This window comes from Pelmatolapia mariae, linkage group LG7 (genome assembly GCF_036321145.2).
Source record: "Pelmatolapia mariae isolate MD_Pm_ZW linkage group LG7, Pm_UMD_F_2, whole genome shotgun sequence".
NCBI classification, from domain to species: Eukaryota; Metazoa; Chordata; class Actinopteri; order Cichliformes; family Cichlidae; genus Pelmatolapia; species Pelmatolapia mariae.
In genome coordinates this window covers 31,580,225-31,608,037 of record NC_086233.1, presented here as the reverse complement: position 1 = coordinate 31,608,037, position 27,813 = coordinate 31,580,225, and the positions used below count along the sequence as shown (strand labels likewise).

General features: G+C 39.6%; 1 protein-coding gene across 1 annotated transcript; it reads left to right on the top strand.

The window, feature by feature from the left end:
- Positions 1 to 330: 330 nt before the first annotated feature.
- LOC134631738 (phospholipid-transporting ATPase ID-like) lies at positions 331 to 27,813 on the top strand. The gene is made up of 23 exons (XM_063480294.1): positions 331 to 356; positions 467 to 543; positions 641 to 707; positions 797 to 879; positions 1,601 to 1,759; positions 2,085 to 2,173; positions 2,320 to 2,513; positions 2,635 to 2,843; positions 2,936 to 2,979; positions 3,059 to 3,224; positions 11,754 to 11,942; positions 12,089 to 12,204; positions 12,310 to 12,474; positions 12,902 to 13,013; positions 13,301 to 13,406; positions 13,520 to 13,670; positions 24,593 to 24,776; positions 24,898 to 25,121; positions 25,272 to 25,355; positions 25,481 to 25,726; positions 27,011 to 27,149; positions 27,288 to 27,418; positions 27,559 to 27,813. The coding sequence occupies exons 1-23, from the start codon at positions 346 to 348 to the stop codon at positions 27,811 to 27,813; spliced, it is 3,201 nt and encodes a 1,066-aa protein (XP_063336364.1). The 5' UTR covers positions 331 to 345.

Sequence of the window (27,813 nt, the reverse complement as noted above, 5' to 3'; positions counted from 1 at the left end):
TTATTTAAAGTGACTGTTAAGTTTTTCAGTTTTCAGGTTCTTAAAAGCTATTGTTAATGCATTAAAAAACTGTTTTTGTGTGTGTGTATTGACAGTTGATCCCACAAACCTCCTCTCTCTCATGGATCACCACAGGTTTCGCCTTAATAGTAGTGCTGTCTATAACAGCAGTCAAAGATGCCATTGATGACATAGTAAGTTGAAATCGGTAATAGCAACAGAGAAAACCAAAAATAAGAAACTAATATCAGATTTGGAAGCAAACAGTATCTTTTTCTTGTGTCAACTGAGCAGAACAGACACAAATGTGACAGAAAAGTCAATAACCGGAAGGTGGACGTCCTCATGGATGGCCAGTAAGTCTTTGGAAACCCAAATGAAAAAGAAAAGAATACCTTTTGTATGAAGAATTATGCAGTTTTGGATTCATTTCTGTGTTGTATGCCTTTGTTCCCTTCCCTGACAGACTCAAAAATGAAAAATGGATGAATGTTCAGGTTGGGGACATAGTCAAACTGGAGAATAATGAGTTTGTCACAGTAAGTTTGGGGAAGCTATAGTAAAGATTTGAAGGAAGTGAAAGAAATTCATTTCAAAAGTAAGTTCCAAACTAAACTCAGTGCTTGTATTTCTTAAGCAGATCTTCTGTTGCTGTCTAGCAGTGAGCCCCTTAATTTAGTTTATGTGGATACAGCTGAACTTGATGGGTAAGTGTGCTGTACTGTGGTGTTTGTGTAAATGCTAAGTTGACAACTAATGTCTGACACTGTCTTGGATTTCCCTTGGTCTCCCCCAGAGAAACCAATCTGAAGGTGAAACAGGCTCTGACTGTAACTGGAGAGTTGGGAGACAACATTGAGGCACTGGCTGCCTTTAATGGTGAGAATCTGAATGAGACAACACACAGTCTGATTTTTGACTGCTTGTCAAAAATCAGACTGTGAAACCTGTTTGTGTCATTGAGAAATGTAATACGAGACCAAAACTAACGAAGATTTTTTTGGGTTGATAGCCCTTGGCTGAGTTACCCCAAAAAATAATGAATAAATGCATAAATGCAAAAAATAATCCTGTTAGGATAGAGCAGTATTTCACCTTTGAACTGTTTAAGTTTGTACTGAGTGATTGCATTTCATTTCACAATGGGATCTTTGGTTTTATTTTTTTGTTTGTTTCTTTGCTTTGTTACCTGTTCACCTGCTAATTAATACAAGCACCTAACCAGCCAATCACATGGCTGCAAGCCAATGCATTTTAACATGTGCACAGGGTTAAAATGATCTGCTGAATTTCATACCAGCCATCAAATGAGGTAGAAAGTTGATTAAAGGGACTTTGAATGTTACATCGTTGTTGGTGCCAGATGAGTTAGTCTGAGCATTTCAGAAAATGATGATCTGCTGGGATTTACCCACATTTGTAGGGTTTCCAGAGAATGGTCCACAAAAGAGAAGATATCCAGTGAGCAGCCGTTCTCTAGGCAAAAATCCCTTGTTGATACCAGAGGGCGGAGAAGACTACCCAGACTGCTTCGAGCTATCCTCTAACTATCCTGTGAACTGTTTTGAATCATTTGCTGACACTGATCTCTGTTTCTCAGGTGAAGTACGATGTGAACCTCCCAATAACCGTTTAGACAAGTTCAAAGGGACTCTGACTGTGAACGGAGAAAGATTTGCCTTGGACAACGACAAAGTGCTGCTCAGAGGCTGTACTCTCAGGAACACTGAGTGGTGCTTCGGTCTGGTCATCTTTGGAGGTACACTGTGCACTGCAACTGTGTACAATTTGCAATTTGAGTGATTTTTTTTGGTCTAGCCTTTATTGTTTACTCTAATAATGTTTGAAGTTGTACATAAGAGACTAGAACAGGAAGGAGATGCAGTTGCATCTGCAAAGGTATGCAGAAGATAATCTGCCACAGATTCTAGAGTGTGAAGTTCTTAAAACAACAACATCACAGTAATGACATATTAGTGGTGTCTCATTTAGGCCATTCGCCTTCTAAGGCTAACCAGTCTGGAAACATACTAAAAACTGTATCTGCATCACTGTCAGTGTGTCTCAACATTGAACCTTTCCAGGTCCTGACACTAAACTGATGCAGAACAGCGGAAAGTCAATGTTCAAACGGACAAGCATTGATCACCTGACGAATATCCTGGTGTTATGTGTGAGTTTACACAAGCGCAAATACAAAGAAAGTCACACAAAGTCTCAATTAATAGATAACTTATAGATGGTGATTTGTTTTTCAATTGAGTGACAAGAGTAATATTGTTTGAATAATCAAGAAGTGTGATATTTTTATTCCATCAGATCTTTGGTTTCCTGGCATCTATGTGCTCCATTTTGACCATTGGCAATGCAATCTGGGAAACAAATGAGGGCTCAGTGTTCACTATGTTTCTTCCTCGTGAACCGGGCATTGATGCTCCGCTCTCATCGTTCCTCATCTTCTGGTCTTATGTCATTGTCCTTAACACAGTGATACCAAGTTCACTTTATGTCAGGTAAGTTTCAGCACAGAAAAATAATGAAACGAGAAAACAACCAAAGTTGGTTTGAACACTTGAGTCTTGTGCTAATATGTATCACATTTTGAAATTTTACCAATTTGTGCTACATTGTTAGCGTGGAGTTCATTCGTCTGGGAAACAGCTTCTTCATAGACTGGGACAGGAAGATGTACTATCCTAAGAAAGATACTCCAGCTCAGGCAAGAACCACCACACTCAATGAGGAGCTAGGGCAGATTAAATACATCTTCAGTGACAAGACTGGCACTCTGACACAGAACATCATGACTTTCAACAAGTGCTCCATTAATGGAAAAGCTTACGGTGAGCAGCTTTGCTTGTGTAAAAATTAGTAAGGCAAATGGAAACACATTGGGTGAACAACTGATTTTACAGTACATTTATCATATATTTAGGAGACCTCTATGATTTCTCTGGACAAAGAGTGGAAATTACAGAGGTGAGAGGAAAATGCATGATTGTGGAGCTTATTTAAAGAAAGTATTGATCCAACTTTGTTGTTTTGGCTTTTCTTGCAGAGGACAGAGAGATTGGACTTCTCCTGGAACAATCTGGCTGATCCAAAGTTCAACTTTCATGACCACAGTCTGGTGGAGATGGTGAGAAGTGGAAACCCTGAGACTCAGGAGTTCTTCCGCTTGCTATCCCTGTGTCACACTGTCATGCCTGAGGAAAAGAAAGAGGGTGAGGGTCCCATAAAAGACATCTTCATGTCATTTACATTTCAGGAGAATTGCATTACATCTCCTGTAAATAAATATTTTTGAATAATACTGATTCACGTTATTTTTAACTATTTAGGAAGCCTTACTCAAGCTCAAATACAGAATATTCCTATAGGATTTTAACTCTGAATGAAGTGCAATAAAATACACGGATAGGGAAGGGAATTCCATATAGGCAAGTAGACTCCCAACTTTAAGGAACCTAATTAGAGATAAGTCTAAGGAGCTTGGAAAGAAAAGTGTCTGGACTTCTTTAAGACGTCTCACCTCTCATCTGAGAAGCTTCTTTAGTTCTTTTCTTTCAAAAGTCTCAGAAACAATAGTCACGGGCCTTTCAAAGAAGTCCAGAAAAGGGGATTAGTTTCTAACATTTGTTTTTTTTACCCACGAACTGTATATCAAATTTTTTTCCAAATCCATACAGGACATTATATTTTTTACCCGTTGCGCATGCGAGGGGGAAGAAGAGTCTCTCCACTTAAGTAAAATAGCTCATCTGGCCAACAGTAATGAAAAGTTTAATGCTCTGAGTCTTGAGTTGGGCAACTTCAGGTTCTGGGCCACACCAAACATAGCACAGAGTGGCTCTGGTTTGATTTGGTGCTGCAGGACTTCAGACATTGTTTGGAAAACAGAGTTCCAAAAGTTGGCCAATGAAGAACAGGATCAGTACATATGAAGTAATGTACCAGGAGCACCCCGACACCTTCTACAGGTTGGATCCACCACTGGGTGTATGCGTGCCAACTTAGCCCTGGACCAGTGCTCCTGATGAACTATCTTTAATTGAATGAGCTTGTGTCGAGCACACATTGATATTGATATATTGTGAACTTGGCTAAGGATAGAGTCATTGAAGAATAGCTGTCCTCTATTTTGGATGTTTACCATTCAAAATTAATGAAGTGATTAAGAAATCCAGACATTTAAAAAAGCATTTGGGAATCACAATGGGGAGGCATTGATATATGTATAGGAATTTTGGAAGCAGCATCATTTTCACAAAGTTAGTCCTACCCATTAAAGATAAGGATAATGGGGACCATCTAGACAATATACACTATGCTTACACTGTTCCAGCAGAAGGAGGAGATTCTTCTTAAACAACTGATTCAATTGTTCTGTGACACATATCCTAAGGCACATGTGTCAAAGTCAAGGCCCGCGGGCCACATCCGGCCCGGCGTACATTTATATCCGGCCCGCGAGATCATTTTATATAGATGTACTATTATTGTTATGCATGGCCCGGCGATATGAGGAGCTAATAATATACAAACTACAGATCCCATAATGCAGCGCTGCAGCCTCCTTGCTGAACGCTAGGCTAACTGGGAACATTCCCGCGTCAATCAAGTCAAACTTCTGTTATTGCGAAGCTAGCCGCTCACAATGGTGGAGAGAAAAGTTGATTCTGAAAGCAGAGCCTTTCAGCGCCAGTGGGTGACTGAATATATGTTTACAGACATTGCTGGTAAACCCGTGTGTCTTATTAGTGGAGCTAATGTGGCTGTAATTAAGGAATTTAATTTAAGACGGCACTACGAGACAAAACATCAGGATAAGCTGAAAAGTACAGACATGTATAGACAAGAAAAGTATAGACATGATGGACATTGCACAGCTGGCCATCTTCATCCGTGGAGAGGAAATATTGAACATTAAATCATGCACGGGACAACGACAGGAAAAGACATTTTTTAAAACGTATGTCAAAGTGTAACCGACATGAAACTGCCCTGGGACAAACTTGTTGGACTTACAACAGATGGAGGGCCGGTGTTGTGCGGTGAAAAAAGCAGACTAGTCAGCAGGATGCGAGTAAAGATGCAGGAGGAGAACTGTACCGGTGAGTTAACAGCATATCACTGCATCATACACCAGGAAACGCTGTGTGGTAAAGTCCTAAAAATGGAGCATGTAATGATCACCGTAACGCAAACCGTTAATTTTATCTGAGCTAAAAGTTTAAATCACCGTCAATTTCAGTCTTTTATGTGGGAAATAGATTCAGAGTTTGCCGACATGCCATCATACAGAGGTCCGTTGGCTGAGTTGGGATAAAAATTCTCAATAGAGTTTTTGAGCCCAGCAAGGAAATCTGTCAGTTCCTGGACATGGCATGTATGATGCGGTGAAGGCATTTCAAGTGAAGCTGTCACAAATGCACCAGTGCAACTTGCCTCACTTTCCCTGTTGCCAAGTAATGTTGAACCAAGTCAGCGGACTTTGCTGAACTGCACCTGTGCAGATTCAGGAGCTGCAGTGTAATGATACACTCAAGGAAAAGTACGACACTGAATGGCCCGCAGAGTTTATTAGTTCCACTCCCGAAGCAATGCCCCAGCTCTGTCTACATGCGGCTCCAACCTTGTGTATGCTTTCATTTTTTTTGGCAGCATGTTCATATTTCTAACTTGCATAATTTTGACAGGATATATTTTTATGAAGAGCAAAATATTTAAAGTTAAAGTTTTTTTTTTTTGTTTATTTAATCTGGAATAATATTCCTGTCTGTTTTTATTCATATTTATCTTTAAAAAACATTGTTTTAGTATATTCAATAAATGTAATCTTGTTTGGCCCGCGACCTAAAGTGTGCCTTGAGTTTTGGCCCCCTGTGAAATTGAGTTGGACACCCCTGATTTAGAGTAAAACGAGGATAAAATGTCATTAATCGCCTTCTGATCTGTAATCATCACTCCATTGTCCACCCTCACTCCTGTTATGATTTGCTTAGTCCTCATACCGCGTAGCTGATTAGCCAATAGCTTACCAGTCTTTCCACCATGTTCGTAAAACTCCCTCTTGTTCCTAATCAGACATCCTTCCACTTGCTGAGTGGAAAGTAGGGTGAGTTTGGATTGTAAGCTCAGGCGTTCTTTGTACAGGGTGTTTTGTCAGAACACCGGTCATGGTGATTAAGCTTACTGCCTGTCGATGCTCAAAATCTGGTCTGAAATAACCCTCTGCTTCCGCTGTGCACACTCTGTCTTTTAAATACTGCCACTGAAATGATTTCTCCTTCCAGGAATACTTTTAAAGCCTCCCATACCATTCTATTTGGCATACCAGGTGTTCTATTCTCATTAAGAAAAGTTTTAGAAGAAATATTAGAGACAACTTGTTCATCCGTGAGCAGCAATGGAGCCAATCTCCAGAGCTTTCTCACAAAGTCACAGCCCTGAACTGCAATTTTTGTCAGGGCTGGTGTGGAAAGACAGGACTCATATGCAGGGCTCCTTTGAAGAAGACAGTGGATTTATTTACAGTGAGGCAGAGGTACAACAGTTCAATATATATAGTGGTGAGTGCACATGTGTGGTCTCCTTCTTCTCCTAGTAGTGCTCGTGGCCGTGAAGTGAAACACAAACATTAATCCCTTGTGGCAACACAGCTCCCGTGACTCCTCTCTGTTCCCGACTCATAGTGGCAAAACACACACAATAACTAGGCAATCCTTAGCTTAAGGTAAGCTTTCACGAATAATACGTGCGCGCTGCACTACCGGACTTCACACAATGATCCAGCGCTGACTAAAGCCCGATCACACCGTTAAGTAGGCAGCCCCAAAGATGGCGGATAATTAGTTACAGCTGTTCAGCTCGGATCAGCAACAGGTGCGGCCGGGTGTTCTGGAACACCGGCCTCAGTGCGGGAACGCTCTCGGGGACGCTGGTCCGCTCGACGGTAAACAATCCCCTCAGGAGAGAGAGCGGGAGGGAGCGACGCAAACAACAACACATAGGCAGGCGACTGTCAGACCATGACAATTTTATGCACAAGTGGGGCATGATCAGAGATCGTAATACTTTTATAGGTGCAGGATCTAATATTATTAATTAGTAGGTTGTCAATAAAAAAATAATCTATTCTAGTGTAAGTAGGGCTGCACGATTAATCGTTAGAAAATCGCGATCTCGATTCATACTTATGTGCGATCTCATTTCCAAATGACAACGATTTCAAAAAAAAAAAAAAAAAAAAAAAAAAAAAAAAAGACGACGACGATTGTACCGCATTTTGATCCGGGACGTAATCTGCATGAAAACAAGCGCTCACTCTTCCTGCTCAACAAATGACAAGGGCGGAGCCTTATACCACGTGATACAGAAGCTGTGCCGTGATGCTCAAATTGGCAGGGAAAAACAACGGAGAACAGTCAGGGATGACGAGAAAGTGACAGGAGAAAATCCGTCCCGGTCAACCACCCAAACATCAATAACGGGAACCTTATACAGCGCTTCCCTATACACGTCGAACTCCCGCAGGCACAAAGAAATTACGGAGGCTATTACTTAATCACCTGACCAAAGATATATCAACACTGTGCAAAACGAGGGATTTAGGAAAATGATCAACACCCTAGACAAACGCTACACAGTGCCGTCCCGCAACTATTTTTCTATTGTTGCACTACCTGCTCTATACACGCAGTGTCGAGCAACGGTGGAGATGGAATTTCAAGCAGTACAACATTTTGCGGCAACCACAAAATGTGAGGCATTTATTGTTTTTATGTGTATTTATTGTTTTTATGTTCAGTTTCAACTGTTACGAAGTTGATGTGCAGTTAATAAGTGCAATAAATATATATAATATATGGAAAAATATAATATATATATATATATAAATATAAAATATAAATATAAAATATATATATAAATAAAGAAAATCGTGAGAGAATTGTGATCTCAATTCTAAGCAAAAAAAATCGTGATTCTCATTTTATGCAAAATCGTGCAGCCCTAAGTGTAAGCGTGGTGTACATGTGAGAAGAAAGAATAATCTCTGACAGTAGGAAACAGAAACCACCAGGGGTCTGTGAGACTATAATCTTCAAGGAAGGACTTTACATAGGTTGCAGATTTATTAAGAGTAGCAGGTTTGGAGGATGAATGATCTAATACCGCATCCAAATAAAAATTAAAGTCACTCCCCAGAATTAAAGAGTGAGTATTTAAGTCCAGGAGGTGTGGAAACAGGCGTTGAAAAAATTGCACATCATTAAAATTGTGTGCATAAAGATTGGCCAAGGTCACAAACCTGTCGCAGAGTTTGTCAGACACTATTACAAACCGTCCATTTTTATCTGACATAACAGTAGATGGAACAAGTGGAATGTTTTGATCAATAAGAATAGCAGTACCCCTGGCCTTTGCTTTAAAATTAGAATGAAACAACTGTCCTGACCAGCATTTTGCCAACCGTGAGTGGCCTGAGTCCTGCAAATGAGTCTCTTACAAAAATACTACCCAGGGCTCGCAAAATTTCAAAATCCCTCGTAGCCCTTCGGGCAGGGACTCTTCAGTTTTTGGTAGCCCGAAATAAATTTAAGTAGCCCGAATAAAAAAGGGAGCAATTTTTTTATGTTTTGTTTCCTGTTTCCGTTACAATATTATACTTTAATGTATAATATTGTAACGGAAACAAAACATTAATCAAAAAATTGTTGAAACACAAATTACAATATTGTATAAAAATTACAATCATCAACTCAAATACTTGGTTGTAATTGAACAGAAATTTCTATGAACTTGTAAGAACTGTACAACAGGAATCAGTCTGTGTCAGATCCTGAATTTGAAATTTCCACTGAAATCACAGGTAAGAGGCAAGTGGAACCAAGATCTAGGCCATTTGCTTTTTGAAGTTTGCAAAGACTGCTAAATTTTGCCAGTGGTAGTTCACTCTTTGCAACATAGTAGGCTGTTCTAAACAGATTTTTCAGGTTGATTTTTAGTATGTTATTTGCAGACTGAGCAATAATCCATTCCTTGCATTTCTCATGGGTCCTAATGGGGGCCTTTCTTAAAATTACCGGTCCCAGTAACAAAGGCACTTGTCGACTCAGAAATCGAGGGAAACCAACAACACACCCGGCAGAACATTATGTTATTTACACGGGTGCACATAAGTGGTCCGCATGTGCGCATTCGCTGTCAAAATAAAAGATGCGCACCAGATAAGAAGTTGCAACGCGCGTTTGCGTCCATATAAAAGGCACTGTTTTTGTCCGCTAGAGTGGGATTTTCATGGCACATTCTGCACCAAATCTCTGTGCATTCATCATTTGTTTAAAGCCAGCTCACCTCCTGCAACCACTTTTCCTAGAATACGCGCTTCTTTTGTGGTTCGGACTCCATCTGACATTTCTTTGGAGGTGGAGGAACACCAAAGTAATTGCTTAAAGGAGCTTCGTCGACATCTTTAAGAGTTCTAAACAAATGTCTGTCCTCCTCCAGAAAATCTTATGGACGCAAACACGCGTTGCAACTTCTTATCTTGTGCGCGTATTTTATTTTGACAGCGAATGCGCACCTGCGGACCTCTTATGTGCACCCCTGGTTATTTAGCTTGTCATATTCCAGCCACAGAAATTCTTTTGTCCATGAAACCATAAAGCTGCACTTTCTTTTTGCCTTATAGTCTGATTTGTCATAACTTTTCCGTTTTGTGGTAAGCTTTTCTTTGGCTGTCACTTCTTCACCCTGACCTGTCTTATTTGGCTCAGCAGAACTAAAATATATATCCTGCTGCCTTTACACACGCACTCACATAACGCTCAGCGATTCTCTGCGCGATCAACCTCTCACATGTTTAAGCTTCCTGCAGGAGATTTCACTTGTCATGTTTGATAGTAAACTAACGATTGATAAGACGATGTCAGAGGAATTGGTGCGCAAATTATCGTCACTCACCAATCAGTACTGTCGCTCTCTATACACAGTTCGCGCGATTGCAAAGTGAAAGCAAAAAACAAGCGCAAATTCAAATGCGATTTCAATATGTCACATATAGGGCTGCTCGATTATGGCAAAAATGATAATCACGATTATTTTCACTGAAATTGAGATCTCGATTATTTGATGATATTTATTTAACAATAACAATGTATTGAATAATGGCTTTAAAGATTGTCTAAAATAGTGTGCAAATACTGGTAACAGTGCAAATGTTTGCAATGTAAAAAATAAAATGTAAACATCTATGTTTAGTGAACTTTGTCATGTCGCTCTGTGGTGCAGCTACGACACCAAAGTTTCCACACTATGTCTACTTGATCCACGTCTGACTCCGCGAACCCATAATGTTTCCACACCACTGAAGGGTTTTTTTAACCTCTCTTTTCAGCCAACGGCAGTCACTCTCCTCTCCAAATAACTTCTGCTTAGCTTTCCGAGCTTCCCTCTGTCAGCTCCTCTTAATTGTTGTGCCGCGTGTTCGAAACGCAGAGAGGTGCGCTCGATTTACCACACGGAGCAGCGCGAGAGTAAAGCACGAGGGAGGTGCTAATAATCGGCTCAGTCATTTTTAATGATCGTTGAAAGCCCAGATCGTAATTTAGATTAAAATTCGATTAATTGAGCAGCCCTAGTCACATATTGACAGTGGTTCACCGATGCCAATGACATATTTACCCATCTACATTTCCGAAAGAATGCAAAAGCATTGACATATATTTTTCCTTCCTATGATAGCCCGATGGGCAGGGCAGGGATAGATTCTGGTAGCCCGACTGGAAAAATCGCTAGCCCCGGGACGTCGGGCTAGCGATTTTGCGAGCCCTGCTACCCTAGGCTTAAATTGCTTCAGGCGTGATAAGGCTCTCTTTTCTTTTATTGGATCGTTCAACCCCCTCACATTCCATCTCACCAGCTAAGATTACTACTCATTAAGGAAGTCCCATAGTTTGTGTATGTGTTGCCCCATGAGGGGAAAGGGGGAGGGGAGAGGAAGGGGGACAAAAACAACAACAACAAAAAAAACATGAAAACCAACCTCACCCAAGAAATAAAATACAATAACATGCTGCAATGTAAAGGTTTGGCTTCACTCTTTCGAGGAAGCCAGTGTTCAAATTTTGTTCAGAGAAGACAGATGGTTCGAAAGAGGAGTGAAAGAAGCCATCTATGTCCACTGTGAACGACCATCTTTGAACAGAGGGTGTGGCTTACGACACCAACTGTCTGCAATCTATAATCCAGTTTTCAGATCCCTTCCCAAAAGCCTTAATGCCCACTCACATCTTGGTTCATTTGATCTCAGCAAGTCACATAATAGGGTGGGGCAAGGTCTCACAAAGGGTTCACCCGAAACCTTGGCTGATTGTGACCCACACTCGTTTTCAGACTTTGGCTTGTGTGATTAGGCAGAGGATCTATAGGGGGTCCACAACCCTCGCAATAGGACTTTAAAAATTCTGGGACTCTTCACCAGTTGCTTTTAGAACTGAAGAAGCTTCTCAGATGAGAGGTTGAAACATCTTCAAGAAAGTCCAGACACTTTTCTTCCCAAGCTCCTTAGGCTACGATGACCTGGATGACTCAGAGCCTTCACAGACATAATTACAGATAACTATTTTTTTTCTACAAGCACCAGTTCTCGATTCCTATCCCTATAAACTGAGTGCCCCAACACACACATTTTCAAATTGCAACAATATATGCCAATTTTCATATAATGCCATCTCTGTTTTACCTGGTAGGGGAGCTCAATTATCAGGCTCAGTCACCTGATGAAAGTGCTCTGGTGAATGCTGCAAGAAATTTTGGATTTGTGTTCCGATCACGCACACCAGAAACCATCACAGTCATAGAGATGGGCAGACAAGTCATCTATGAACTTCTGGCCATTCTGGACTTTAATAATATGAGGAAGAGGATGTCAGTGATAGGTGAGAGGAAGCAATCATAGGTGGGGTTTTTTTGTGTGTGTTTCTTTTTTTTTCAGTGACCACACTTCGTATATTCAAAAGATAAACAACTTCTCATTTCTCAATGACTTTATGTCTAACCTTGAAATTTTCCCCGTGATTTCCAGTGCGTAGTCCAGAGGGGAAGTGGACTCTATACTGCAAAGGTGCGGACACAGTGATTTTTGAAAGATTGCACTCCTCCTGTAACAAACTGATGGAAGTAACCACTAACCACCTCAATGTGAGCGATCCAAAGCATATAAAAGTAGCTTGAAGGTAAATGAAATGTTATTATAATTAATGTAATTTAACATCTGACTTCTTTCAATTATCAAAACAAAAACAGGAGTATGCAGGTGATGGCCTACGTACACTTGCTCTGGCCTACAAAGACTTAGATGAGAACTACATGATAGATTGGAAACAGCGCCACCATGAGGCCAGTGTTGCCATGGAGGGACGTGAAGAAAAACTTGATGAACTTTATGAAGAGATAGAGAAAGATATGATGGTTAGTACACATGCTGAAAACTTTGTCAATTGCTAGATAGACTGACATACCAATTTGCTGCTTGATTACTTATTAGTAGTTTTCCAGAAATTATACTTTATACCATCGATATCAAACTCAATTTACATCGTGGGCCACAATATAGCCCACTTTCATGTTAAATGGGCTGGACCAGTCAAACTCTGCTTGTCCCATGTCAGTTTTTTACTACACATTTCTATCTTACAATAAGAAAATAAAAGTCCAATTTTTTTTCCTTCCGTCACATTTTCCAAAACTGTCCAGTGAGCAGATTAGAGTCTATGCCAGGCTAATTCTGGCACCTAGGTCTTATATTTGACACACTTTAGATTGTGCACTAATGTTACAGTAAAACCAGCATAATTTGTGATAAATGTATAAATCACGACTACATTTGTGGCTTTAGCTGTTGGGAGCGACAGCTGTGGAGGACAAGTTGCAAGACGGTGTGCCAGAGACCATTGAGCAACTGGCTAAAGCTGACATCAAAATCTGGGTGTTAACTGGAGATAAGCAAGGTCAGTGCCACTTTTTTGTCTTTTTAAACTATACATTTCAAAGTGGATAAAGACTGCATTATGATGTGTAATACATTCTTGTGTTTCTCCCCTCATTAATCTATGCACAATCTCAGAGCATCAACAGTTTTGGTTGAGTTTCCATGGTTTCAAGTCACAGATTTAATGTACATATTGACAAATGCTCTGAGTTGTTTCAGCTTCTGTTTGCCGTAAGATTGACTTTAAAGATTTATAGCACCTAGGTGATTGAGAATTATTCTTGTTTTTGTATTTTTATTCAACAGAGACAGCAGAAAACATTGGCTATTCCTGTAATATGCTAAGAGAGGAGATGAAGGACATCTTTGTTGTCTCAGCCAACACTGCTGAAGGAGTCAAAGAGGAGCTACAGTGAGTCAGTTAGAACCAGATGATGATTGTATTCTGCCAATCGGAGGCAATTACAGCATATGAATTCTTGTGAGCTTTTTGTCAAGTCATGTTCTCTGTCCTCATGTTTTCAGGAATGCACGAATGAAAATGTGTCCTGAAGCAGCAAAAGAGCCATCTGTGATTGAATCTCGAGTAGGCCTGTTTTGGCTTAAAAAAACAGAGACTGTGCAGGATGAGAAGGTGGATGGAGATTATGGACTAATTATAAATGGGCACAGTCTGGTAAGAAGGCTTTTTTAGGCATATTACTATTTTCAGCAAACATTGAAAATCCCCTGCTAGTTGACCTGTTTTGTTTTGCTTAGTTTCTTGCTGTAGCTATTCAACAGTAGAGGTCACACTGTGTGACCAGAAAAAACATTGGCTTTTTAAAGCCTGATTATCTTATATTTCTTAAACTTGATTTAATCTACACATAGAGCAAAAATGTAGAAATGAATGGAATGCTCTTGAGGTTTTAAGGTTGCACTAGGGCAGTGGTTCCCAAACTTTTTGCTAGGCCCCCCTTTGTTTTACAAGTTAACTGCAATAAATTACAGGTTGCAATAAAATAAACCACTACCTCTTTTAAATAACAGAAAAGCAAGCCATCTTTATGGTGTAATTGTTTTACGTATGTGTATATATATGTATATATTAGGGGTGCAACGATACTCGTATCGATATTGAACCGTTCGATACAGTGCTTTCGGTTCGGTACGCATGTGTATCGAACAATACAAAATTTTTAATTTATTTTATCAACTTTTCTTCTGACGATGCTGTCTGTGTTGAGAGCTCAGTGGATCTGCGTTCGACTACTCCGCCTAGGCTGCACTGTCAAGCGCAGATCCACTGAGCGCAGTGCAAGCTAGCAAGACAGAAGCTAAGCTCGTTGGAACATGGCAAATTGAACCTCCCCCGCACCCTCATTCAGATCTGGCCTTTGGAACTATTTTGGTCTTCATGTGAAGTATGACACTGAAGGTAAGCGCGTCATGGACAAAAGTAAAACTGTATGTCGGATGTGCCACGCAATGCTCAATTACATGGGTGGGAACTACTGCGTTAGCGCAGTTAGCTTGTTAACCTGTTGACGCTGTCCAGCCCCACACACGGGGCGATCCGCGGTAGCTCGTTAACGGAGATTTGCCGTGTTGTGGCGTTAACGTCATTTCAGCTTAATGCTGACAGCACTAGTGGGAACACAATGAATATGACTGCACATTTACTCCGACATCATCCTAGTGCAAAGACAAGTGGAAGCAGACAAAAACAACAAGCACGCATGCTACAGACTTTACCCGAGTCATTTAGACAGCCGTTAGCACATGATTCTCCTTATGGGGACCTGATATGTTTAATATGCTGCTGAGAATATAGCCCAGAACAAGGGTATAGTATAGCTTTTATTTTGGAAAGAGCCATTTCTCTGTAATAAACTCTCTTTTCCAAAGATGAGGGATTTCTCGATCAGATATTTATTTTTTTATTACTTTGTCGTTTCAGCAACATTAAATTTAAAAACTGTACTTTTGAGTTAAAATATATATTTATAATTTTAATAAATGACAAATTAAAAAAGCACGAACATTTTTTTGTATCGAAAAAATATCGAACCGTGACACCAAAGTATCGAACCGAACCGAACCGTGAATTTTGTGTATCGTTGCACCCCTAGTGTGTGTGTATGTATATATATATATATATATATATATATATATATATATATATATATATATATATATAGATAGATAGATAGATAGATAGTGTAGAATTAAAGAAATTAGTTTACTGCTGAACTGTATATAACCAGCATCCTTATCATTACATTAATTATCATTTCATCAAAGCATTTATTGAAGCTGGTGGCATTATGTTATAATTTGTATTACAGGGGTTATCATAATCAAATATTAACATGTTTATTACAGGTGCAGTTATAACCACTTTAAATCGTTGAGTTAAATCTATCATCTTAAAAGCTTATAGTTACAGGTGACACAAGGGGGACAAGTCCATGGGGACCTCAAAGGCCTGAGATCATCACCATATTTGGATGGATGCCAGAGGAACTTCTGTGTTTGCAGTTATCTCTTAAAATACATGAATGTTCTGTATATGCAAATTATGTGACTGTAAACGCATGAGGGGGCGTCATAATACCCTGATGTTATAAAAGCAATCTAGAGTGTATTTTGGGTAGAGATGTACAACTGATGTTTTGCAGTTTACACCTCTCCACGCTGCGTGCATTCATTAAAATCAATTGTTTGACCGACCTCTTCTGGACCATCATTGTTTTACTCTCGTCCTCAATTTCGAACCCGTAACATTTGGTGCATTGGCCGAGGGTTGAGGGGGAGAAAGTTGGAGGTTGAGACTGAGAGGGTCCAAGGTGCTCAAACAGGCAGACACGAGTCAGTGGTCGAAGTGAGTGGACATAAGCCGGCTTATTTAAAGGTAAGGCACTACCTGTTGAATTATTTCCAAACAGTGCTGAATTGGTTCTGACAAAATTGAAAGTCTACTCACTGAAAATTACTGGTAAAGGTCTGTTTTGATTTTGGTGAAAATCTCATGAGAATTGAAGTTGAAGTAATGATAATGTAAGGTTAAGTGACAGTACTGATTAAAGGAAATGCAGTTGGACTGCTAAGGAAAGAGAATTTAAAGTAGTTGGACTACTAAATAGGAATAGGTAAAAGTAACGGAAATAGGTAAAGGACAAGTTAAAGTAGTTGGACTACTGAATTTAGGAAATAGGTCATTTGAAATCTGTATATGGTCATACAGTCATAATTGAATATAAAGCTGGGCTTGGACATCAATAAAGTCGGTTTGGTGGTTTCATAGGATGTCTTTAAAAACATAATTAAATTTATGTAGAACGGAACTGTGGGATGTTCTAAGAAGTGCATTTGTCGGAAGGTGACGCTTCCAATTTGTCGGGGACGCTCGGCATTTTCCTCGGAGAGGGATAGTTCACTTGGCAAGTGTGGAAACGACGACGCTCCAAAATAGCCACTGACTGGGTCAGTTTACCGTCCGGGACGGTGTTTTGCACTTTTTTGGTCAGTAGAAACCGGGTTTCGGGCGTGTAACGTTTCAATTACAACTTCGGGGAAGCCTACCAGAGCTTTTCGACAGGGGTTTAGTTGGTTGGCGCTTTTAAATTGTGTTAGGGTCTTAGATATTTGACCACGGCCCGGGGCCGAGACTGGTTATAATTGATTACAAAAAACTCAGGGAGTTTATCGGTTGGACCGTTAAGGTTAAATTTTTTCTAAATTTGGTAGGTTGTTGGCTTTCAGGCCTTGTACATATTTGTCTATTTTATGAGACGTCTCTGTGTTATAATTTGTTGTTATACTTTGTATTTTTGTATATATGGTGTGTCTGCCACGGGCACTGCAGCAAGCTGGTTATTTTGAGAGTGTGTGTCTGTGTCTATGTAAATGACATGCCTGTGACTTATTTAGAGTGACATTTCCTGTTTACTAATGAGTGGCTAATGACTGACTGCAGGGACTGGGTTCAGAAGGACTTACGTCTGTGAATTAAGGGAAGAAATGCGTTTATGTTTACTATATTTATATTTTTGTTGTTAATTATGATGCTCAATACATGATAAACGTACTGTAGAATTATGGTTATTGCTTTGCGCATTTTTGAAATAATTAATATTTGTTGAAATTGATAGGACTCCTGTTTTACTGACGTCTTACACTGACATGGTGTTTGTGAATAAAGTTTGGTATTGATTTGTGTACGTATACATGTTTGATTACGGTTCGTGTGTGGTAGAATATACATGGACAGGCGATGTTGCCAACGTCACCTGCCGTTGTCACGTTGTGCTTTCAGATACTCATTATGGCTTTTTAGTAACTGCAGTAATAAGGCACTCACAACAAGTGTTATTAGACTTTACCGCTCGTAGTCTTATTATATTTCGGGCGCTGGAATTATACTGTAATCCCGATAGAGACCCCATTGAGGCGGAACGTGACTTTCCGGGATTTTGTGCTTGTGCCTTTCAGGATTTTGATATTGACTTTCAGTGGACCGGATAGATTGCATTGCATTTGTGCTTGTGGGCCATTGTATTGCAAATATTGATGATAATATGTACATTTAATGGATGACATACAACATACAGTTTTGGGCCCACATACTAGAGATATGACTGGATTTACTTTCAGTCTTGTGTTGACTCCAATGACGGACGGTCAGACATGGTGGGTGGAAACTGAGGTGCGTGTTTGCTGTGAAATAGGGGCCACTGACCATGACTCAAAACACAAAGGCTGTGAGATTAAAAATTACTGTGAGTAACGGTTTGACTTTTGACTAGGGAAATAATATGCTTATTTTTGGGTCTATGAAGATATTTGACTTTGAGTGATGTTATGAGAGGTTGAGTTTATTTTTCTGTTTAAAAACACATAAGTATATGGACTTAGTACACCCACTCAAGAAATTATTGTGTGACTGATGCTACAAAACTGACATAAAGAATGGTGATGTGTGTGGAGAAGTGTTAGTTGTCCTGATTTGTGAAAGAGCGCTATTAAAATGTGTGTGAGTGAAATGAAGGCATATTGTTTTTAGATAAAGATTTAGTAGAATTACTGATTATTTGTAGACTGTGAAATTAAAAGGAAGTCTCTGCAGAAGCTGTAGAAACAGGAAATACTGTGCTGCTGTGTGTGTGAGAGGAAGGTGTGTGAGTGATTGATGATGTGAGGGGAGCACCCAGAGAAATAGACAGACCTTAAATTCTAAGAAGATTAAGCGAATGCATGTTTTAAGAAAAGTAATAAAGTAATAAAATTATATTAATTACAGGTTTTAGAAAAGAGACAGACCGAGAGAAATAAATGCATGAACTAACAATTACATTAATGAAGTGAAAACGCACGTAAACAAACTGTTACAGGTGAAATTATTGTTGGAAAGTTTAATACACACATGAAATAAAGAAAGCAGTTTACACTCCTTTAATTTCCAGAACCAGTGTGTCCCCCAGACCTGATAACACCCTTGCCCAGTTGGCCCCCGTATTAGGCGAGCATGGAAGGCTGGACAGCCCATGACGGGTAAGATCCCACCTCGAAACCCTGGGACAGCCTAAGGCAAGGCGCAGTCACGATTGCTTGTACCTAAGTCCCGGAGTGACCTTGGAGTCACTGGAGGAGACGGGACTTAACGGGTAAAGCCGCTGGGTACAGGCGAAGGGGAAATGCCACTAACAATGACCAGTGATGAGCCAGAGAGAGAAAACACACCCTGTCAAAAGGAGTCTGAAACACTGCAAAAGAAACATTTACGAGATCACAAAGATATAAAATAGAGTTGTGGAATAACTCAAACGAAGCTGTATGACAAGGGAGTGAGTTATGGAAAAAACAAAAACAAAAGAAAAGTATTAAAGCAGTTTAAGAAGGGTGACTTAGGAGCGCTGTTGCACTGATTGATAAAAGCAAGTGATTAGTATAGAAAGAAAATGAAAATAATTGAATAATGTGATAAGGTTTAAACATGTATTTATCTTGTGACTGAGTATGAAAATTAGTTGGAGAGCTAATGTGAGTGATGACAGAGGAGCTTGCTGTGTGTGTGTGATTGAGGCCTTGAGGAAAGGAAGCAATGTAGACAGTTGAGAGGTGTAAAGTTGATTAAGAGGTTTATAAATTAGTGTTGACACATTGTTATAACGTGTTAGGTTGAATGTGAGTTTGGTAAAGTGCTTAAAGGGGGATATTGTGTACGAAACGGTGTAGCTTTTTACGTTTTGGGTGTGTTCTATGGCTGAAATTTAAGATTGTTGAAGATTTTGGAGGTTGTTGTTTTATTTTTAAAGAGGGAGTTTTAATAAACATGGACATGTTTAAGGGGTTTTGTAACAGTGCACTTATAAAGAAAAAACCTGTCAGGTGATTTTGTTTTGTACTTTGATGAGCTAATACTCAGCTCTCTTTTTTTTCTCATTTTTGTTATAAGCAGGCCTGCAAAAGACAACAATGAATAACGGCGCTGACAATAGTCTCAGGAAAATAAAAAGTAAGGTGACCTTTTCCGAATTACAATGGGTCAGATTGTGGGTCCCTGTCTAAGAGGATTGCAGCGAGCCAATCCAGTCCAAAAGTATAAAGAACTATTTTCCTAGAAACGAGTAAAAAGAAAATAAATGATTATATAAATACACTGAGTTTGCTGAAAGTGGAAAATGTGATTATTGGTGCGGAAGTCTACCAATACCCGATGTTAATGCGTGTGAGTGAATGTGTGGGTGAATGGACGGACCAGGCAGACCATAGGTTGGACCGACTGGACACTGACAAAAGACTGGACTAAGGTTGGACACATGACTGATAACTGTTCTGTTTTAAGTTTTCTTTTATAACACAGGTTGGATCATAAGTGGGAGAAACTGAGTATGAAATGTGAAGTTCTGGTTAACACACAGGTTTTTGTTTCTAGGACGTTTCAAGGATGCAGGCTGTGGATGGAGCCAAGAAAAGATTTGACATGGTGATTAATTTGATTTCATTCCTTAAACACAGGTTTGAAGGCTCGGAGCATCTATACCTAATATGATATGATTAACCTTTTCTTTTAATTCCCTAACCTGAGTGAAGGATTTTGAGTTTGTAACACATGAGATGTGTCACAAAAAGGGGGGGGAGTTACAGGATTTAATGTTTAAGTTGAAATGGGTTTTAGGATTACTTGATGACGTTTGGGGTTTTTGATAATTTAGGTATGGTAAAACTGAGGCAGAAAGTGTTATTTTCAGGTTATTTTTGATTTCTAGAATAAGAGGTTATAATTTAGGCGTGCACATACAGATATGTTAAAGGAAAATTGTATATATGTGATTAGCTACATGAAATGTGCTCTTTTAGGGTTACTAAGCAAATGTCTACGTGACCTTTACCTAACAACCTTTGTGATGATAAACTTGTTTACCGACTTGCTCTTTTGTAGAACATACAGACTTAGGAAAGGGGAACCTCAGCTCTGAGTTTTGAGAATAACTCTGTTAAGTTGACAGGAAACACGTCGGAATAGCCATATAGGGCAAATGTATTAGAGCTTGTAATTAAATGTGGGACTTGAAAAGAGGAAGCAAATTTGGTACAGGACGTACTTGAGATGATCAGATGAGAGAAGGAGAAGGTCAGGAATAGTTTAAAGTAAGATTGAGAAATTAAATGGGGTAAAAGGGGGGTGTAGCTTCAGGGCAGTTCACAGCCCGGCGTAAACGCAAGGTGCTGTCACACAGCTTAAGTTATTTGTTTGATTTATTTTATGACAAAATAATAAGGAAACATTAAAAATATACAACACGTTGAGGAGATCTCTTTTGTTATATTTTAGTGTTTAACATGAAAGATGCCTCTCTGGAGCTTCTCTCCTGATGCTACCCCACCAAAAGACGCTTATCCATAGAGACCATGTCAGCTCCCAAACAGACAACAACAAACCAAGACTAGCAATAAACAATCTAAACATAAATAATAACAAATAAAGAACAATACAGAATCCAGATCTGAACCGAAGAACAAAATAGTGAAATGTGGATTATTAAATATTAGGTCTCTCTGTTAAAAGAAGTCTCTGTTAGCTGACGCCAAGCGGTCGCAGCAGATGGCTGCCCGTACCTGAGCATGGTTCTGCTGGAGGTTTCTTCCTGTTAAAAGGGAGTTTTTCCTTCACACTGTTCCCAAAGTGCTTGCTCAATAGGGGGTCACAAGATTGGTGGGTTTTTCTCTGTATATATGAAGCACCTTGAAGCAATTTTTGTTGTGATTTGGCGCTATATAAATAAAATTAAATGGGAATGTATTGAAGTAAACTTAAATGTCATAAACTAGGAATTAGTTCATTTCTCAGGGGAGAAATGAAAAAACGGGGACTGGTGTTAGGAATAAAAGCTATATTTTTAATAGGAATCTGCTCATTATCTTGTTTTATGTACTTTAATAATGAAGGCTGGCTTGTAGAGCAAGGCCACCTTTTACTCACAAACAAGTGCTCAGCCAGACTGAAAAACAGGAAGTTTTAGTGCACAAGGCATATTAATAAATATAGACACAAAAAGAGGAACTCCCCATATAAACAACATTCAAAATGTGTGAAGTATAAAGTACCGAAATAACACTATATAAGGCACAGCTGATGATTCTAATGTTAGAGAGCTCTTGCAACTGGCGTCTGAGCTGTGCAGAGGTCGTTCTTAAGACAGGTACTTATGTAGGTTAACATAAGGTTGAGCCCAACAGAAGCAAGGCACCCTAAATGCGCACAGCATGCAGCAGGGGTTGCCAAAATAATATAGGAAACAGCACATGTAGGGAGAGAATACTCACTAAAAGTTCTGACTACACATAGTGTGGTGGCTTATGTGAACTTGCAGGTTTTAATTATGACATCATTAGCACAACAGAGACTGAGTAAAGTTTTAGATGCTCGAAATCTGACACTGACATATGAAGGAATGAATATGGCAGATTTAATGGGATTAGGAGGACCTCATGATTGTACGAAGAAAGCAGAACTTGAAGGGAAAGTGAGGGAAGATTTAAAAGCAGGACCTGTTGGGATTTGGGATTTAGAGATTGTTTTATTGCTATCATATAATCTGCCTTATGATGACTGAATTAATAATATGTTGTATAGTATTATTTTAATAGTATTGAATATGTTTGTGATAACAGTGATGTCTCTATTTACAGGTTGAGTTAATTTCAGAAACAATGCATAACTGTGCTTGTTTAGAGTTGATGTTCCGTCCAAAAGGGTTTTAAGCTTCACTGGTGAGAGTGTCCAGGTGATACATGTTGAGGGAAGATGAGAACATAGCAGGTTAATTGCATGCACGCTTACAAACACACATGATTTAAATATAGGCCAGGCCGAAGGCCTGGACTTTATGTAGCTTTTAAATTTACAGCTCCTAACTTGCAGGAATGGCGTGGAGTGTAATGAATGAATGCAAAACATGCTTACAGACACAAACATGACATAGATTTATTTTGTAGGGTAAAGGTGGAATACATGGTGCTTTGTTTCTGCTTAGCAACTACTGAGTCGGGTGAAACAAAATGTTGTAGATAATAGAAACTTGTCTAACTGGTATTAACAGTAACTTTTGCATGTTATGTATATGCTTGAAGCAAAAAGAGGCGTAAATGATGATAGAAAATTTTGAAGTGTGTTTTCTAGCGGACATTTAGGCTGACATAGGGATGGTGTATATTTTACCCGGGGTGTTTTTAATAGAACTAAAAGCGTTGCTCACACACATAAAGAGTATTGAGATTAAGTAAAGTTAATATAATGGATAGAGCCCAGAACATGATATTGTCAACCAACTTTGAATAATTCAAGGAACATTAGATGAACAAAGTAGGTTAGTGAGGTGTAGCAGAGAGAGGCTGTTTGTTTTTTATCCCTTACAGGAGAAGATTTCCACTAGAGAGGGACCCAGAAAAGGAGCAGAGACCACTTAAGCATGAAGTGTTTTCAAGTGGGAGCTGGTGTTTTATTACTGGACCACCTGGAGGACATGAGGTGGTTTTCTGATTTGCTGAGTCAGAGGACGGCTAGAGAGGGTCAGAGCGAAGGCAGTGGACCTGGGAATGGTGGTTTCGGGGCCCATGAGGCCATTAATGGATGTAGAGGTGACAGAGTGGGTCGAGGAGTGACACAAGGAAATGGTGTGGTGATGTCTCTGGAGAGACATCAAGAGAGGGAATTGTAGAATTAAAGAAATTAGTTTACTGCTGAACTGTATATAACCAGCATCCTTATCATTACATTAATTATCATTTCATCAAAGCATTTATTGAAGCTGGTGGCATTATGTTATAATTTGTATTACAGGGGTTATCATAATCAAATATTAACATGTTTATTACAGGTGCAGTTATAACCACTTTAAATCGTTGAGTTAAATCTATCATCTTAAAAGCTTATAGTTACAGGTGACACAAGGGGGACAAGTCCATGGGGACCTCAAAGGCCTGAGATCATCACCATATTTGGATGGATGCCAGAGGAACTTCTGTGTTTGCAGTTATCTCTTAAAATACATGAATGTTCTGTATATGCAAATTATGTGACTGTAAACGCATGAGGGGGCGTCATAATACCCTGATGTTATAAAAGCAATCTAGAGTGTATTTTGGGTAGAGATGTACAACTGATGTTTTGCAGTTTACACCTCTCCACGCTGCGTGCATTCATTAAAATCAATTGTTTGACCGACCTCTTCTGGACCATCATTGTTTTACTCTCGTCCTCAATTTCGAACCCGTAACAATAGATAGATAGATAGATAGATACTGTTGGTCCGTGATTTGAACCGGGGTAACAAATTGTGGCAGGATCACTGTTGTGCCAAAGTACGTATCGCTGACAAAATTTGTTATCGTGAGCATTCGCTGTTCACGGAGTGTGGATCCAGTTTACTCCGCCTCCATTACAGACAATTGGATGTCTGTGATGTTTTAGTTTTGTGAAAAAGTGAAAAATAAGTGTTGTTACATTACCATTCAGTTTGAGGGTTACAACAGAAAATTATATATTTATTGATCTCATGTGGTACTGGACGGGATTATTTTAACAAACAAAGGACAGTTTGCATAATAATTATTTTTATTGTCCTATAACTTTACTGTATAAAGAACTGAAACCTCCAAAGTTTCAGGAGTAGTTAGTCGTTATAAGAAGTGTTTGTAAACTAAAAATCAAGAATGTGGGATACTTTTTGTCTGTAATTTGGAGCCCAGCGTGTGCTCCCGACGCAGGGGAAACAAATTCTGTTGGGGATACCTACCTTGGCAATGACAGCTGTTGTACAGGTGAAGCCAAAGGCAAGATATGCTTCATCATATGTTCTAGTCTTTGGCTTGGAAGGAAGTTGGTTTGGAAGCATATTTGGCGATGCCTCAACCTCTGCTTTGCGTTTGTGTGGGAGCCCCATCAAAAAAACCTGTCCATTATGCTAGCAGTGTCCAAGCATTCTTTTTTTTTTTTTTAAATTCAAAGCCCCCACCCACCCCCAGGGGGCGTGCCCCCCACTTTGGGAACCACTAGACTAGGGAGTCTTGACAGATGACCTAACTCCAATCTCTTCTTCCCTTCATCATCAGGCCTTTGCACTGGAGAAGAACATGAGGCTGGAGCTGCTGAGGACAGCATGCATGTGTCAGACAGTGATTTGCTGCAGGGTCACTCCTTTGCAGAAGGCCCAAGTTGTTCAGCTGGTCAAGAAATGCAAGCAGGCTGTCACTCTTGCCATTGGGGATGGAGCCAATGATGTCAGCATGATAAAGGGTAACCTGCGTGAAATCAGTAATACACAGAGCTGTATTTTCAGCACAACCAATCAGCTGGGAATATTGTAGTTACTGTTACTGATCCTGGCCATTTTATTTCTTCCTTTTCTGTGTGTCAGCTGCTCATATTGGTGTGGGTATCAGTGGGCAGGAAGGCATGCAGGCAGTGCTGTCCAGCGACTTTTCCTTTGCCCAGTTCCGTTACCTTCAGCGCCTCCTGCTGGTGCATGGCCGCTGGTCCTACATCCGCATGTGCAAGTTCCTTGGATATTTCTTTTACAAGAACTTCACTTTTACACTTGTCCAATTCTGGTACGCCTTCTTTTGTGGTTTTTCTGCACAGGTGAGATATATGGATTGTAACTATACTATAATGTAATTTAAGTAGCTTTTGTAATGGGACATAAAGTGTTTATCAATCTCAATGAGAGAATTGCATCACATTCACCTTTTCTTAATGTTGTACTTAAATGTTCATCATGGTTGTTCATAGACTGTTTATGATGAGTGGTTCATCACCTTCTACAACATGGTTTACACAGCTCTTCCAGTCCTTGGCATGTGTCTCTTTGATCAGGTATGTAGATTACAAGTAACTATCAGTTTTTGGTTGACTTACATAAACCAGATTATCATCTCATACTCAGGTCTCTGTGTCCACTGAGCTTTCTCATCTCTTTCTCTAAACCTTGTTTTGTGCAGGATGTAAATGACCGTTGGAGTTTACAGCATCCGGAGCTCTATGCTCCAGGCCAGAAGAACCAATACTTCAATAAGAAAGCTTTTGTGAGCTATCTGATTCATGGCTGCTATTGCTCCTTAATCATCTTCTTTATCCCATGGGCTTCCATGAATGATGCAGTCAGAAATGATGGAAAAGACATTGTGAGCCATCCATCTTTTGCTTTCCTGCTACAGACCTGTCTGCTTATTGTGGTGCACACACAGGTGAGAACATAGAGAATCACAGAACTATTTATCCCTTTTCTTCTTTCTATTTTTGTCAGTAAACTACAGTGCTTGAGAAAACATTGCATTTGGCAGCTTCATTTATAGACTTCTATATCATAAATTCATGCACCCTTGCTGGACACTTCATTATGTGCACATTGTTACAATTAGTTTGGACCCCTTTTTCACTGCAGAACTGCCTTTAATCGTTATGGCAAAGATTTAACAAGGTACTGGAAACATTCCTCAGAGATGTAGGTCCATATTGACATGACAACATTACACATTTGCTGCATATTTGTCAGCTGCACATCCATAATGCAATTCTCTCATTGCACCACATTCCAAAAAGGGCCACGTTGGATTGAGATCTGGCAATTGTAGAGGCCATTTGAGTATAGTGAAGTCACTATCATGTTTAAAGAACCAAATTTAGATGATTTGAGTTTTGACATGGTGCTCTATCCTGCTTGAAGAAGCCATCAGAAGATGGGAGTACTGCGGTAATATAGAGATGGACATGGTCAGCATCAGTACTAAACAATCCTCAGCTGGTACTAACAGTGTGCCAATAAAATGTTCCCCACACTATTTGACCTGTGTTGATACAATGGAAGATGGATCTATGTTTTCATGTTTACACCAAATTCTGATTGTACCATCCAAATGTTGAATCAGAACCTGAGACTCATCAGAGTAGCCAGTGATTTTCAATCTTCTGTTGTCTGATTTGGGTGATTCCTTGCAAACTATTGTCGTAGTTTTCTGTTATTATTTGACAGGAGTATTACCCCAAGAGTGTGATCTTCTGCTGCTGTAGCCCATCTGCACCATGGTTTGATGTGTTGTGTGTTTAGTGATGCTCTTCTTCATACCTTAGTTGTAACAACTGGTTGTTTGAGTTGCTGTTGCATTCCTTTCAGCTCAAAGCAGTGCTGCCATTCTCCTCTGACTTATGACATCAAGGGATTTTTATCCAGCGAACTGCTGCTCACTAAATATTTTCTGTTTTGGACCATTCTTTGTAAACCATAGAGATGCTTATGTCGAAGAATCCCAGTAGATCAGGAGTTTTTTTAAAAAAAAAACTCAGTTGAAATGGTGTACCTAACAAAGTGGACACTTATGCAGTATATTAGTCTGTTGTAACAGATAGACTTCCATTCCATCTCAGCCAGTCATTTTAATTGTGCACCAGGACACTAACAATGGTGATTATAATAATAACAATAGTAGTAGTAGTAATAATAACAATAATAACAATAATCTTCCACTTTTCAGCTGTGTCTTGACACCTATTACTGGACAGCAGTGAACCATTTTTTTGTGTGGTTAAGCACGATAGGCTACTTTGCCATCTCAGTCACCATGTACAGCAATGGCATGTTTTATGTCTTCCCGTCTTCTTTCCCCTTAATTGGTAAGTACATTTACTGCATTTAGTATGGAGGCCACTTTAATGTTAACTTTTTGAAGTTTTATTCTTTTCGAAAATTTTGGTACTTTAAAGAAGACCTGAGTATGTGACTCATGTGATTGTGTCCTTTTTGGATTTTAGGCGCAGCAAGAAACACTTTGAACCAGCCTAATGTGTGGCTCACCATATTCCTGACTTTCCTCCTCTGTATCCTGCCTGTTGTTGCTTTCTGCTTCATATTTATACAGCTTCGTCCTACCATTAATGACCAGGTAAAAAAAACCACTTGAGAGAGCATGTAAAACCATCTTGTCTTCTATTCACCCTTTTGTCTTGTACACCAGAAAGTAGGGTATCCATAGTAAAAAGTCTACATTTAAAAAAAAAAAAATCCCTTGTTTCTTTTTTCTAGGTGAGGTATAAGATGCGTACAGAGGAGCTGCCTGTACCGGCACCTCGTCGCTTACGGAGAAGGCGTAGTACTCGGTCAGGTTACGCCTTCTCTCACTCCCAGGGCTACGGTGATCTGGTAACATCTAGAAGATTCCTGATGAAACGCTCCACCAAGAGAGCTCCTCTGTTCACCCAGACAGACTCTTCCATATTTCAAAATCAGCCACAGCACTACCGCACTATTGCTGAGGAGTCACAGAGTCACAGTCCCTAA

What these genes read in the sequence shown, in the direction of transcription:
- LOC134631738 (XM_063480294.1), top strand. An exon ending in TAATGAGTTTGTCACAGTAA is followed by an intron (nt 544 to 640) that starts GTTTGGGGAAGC and finishes TTTCTTAAGCAG; the next exon opens with ATCTTCTGTTGCTGTCTAGC. An exon ending in GGAGTCAAAGAGGAGCTACA is followed by an intron (nt 13,407 to 13,519) that starts GTGAGTCAGTTA and finishes TCATGTTTTCAG; the next exon opens with GAATGCACGAATGAAAATGT.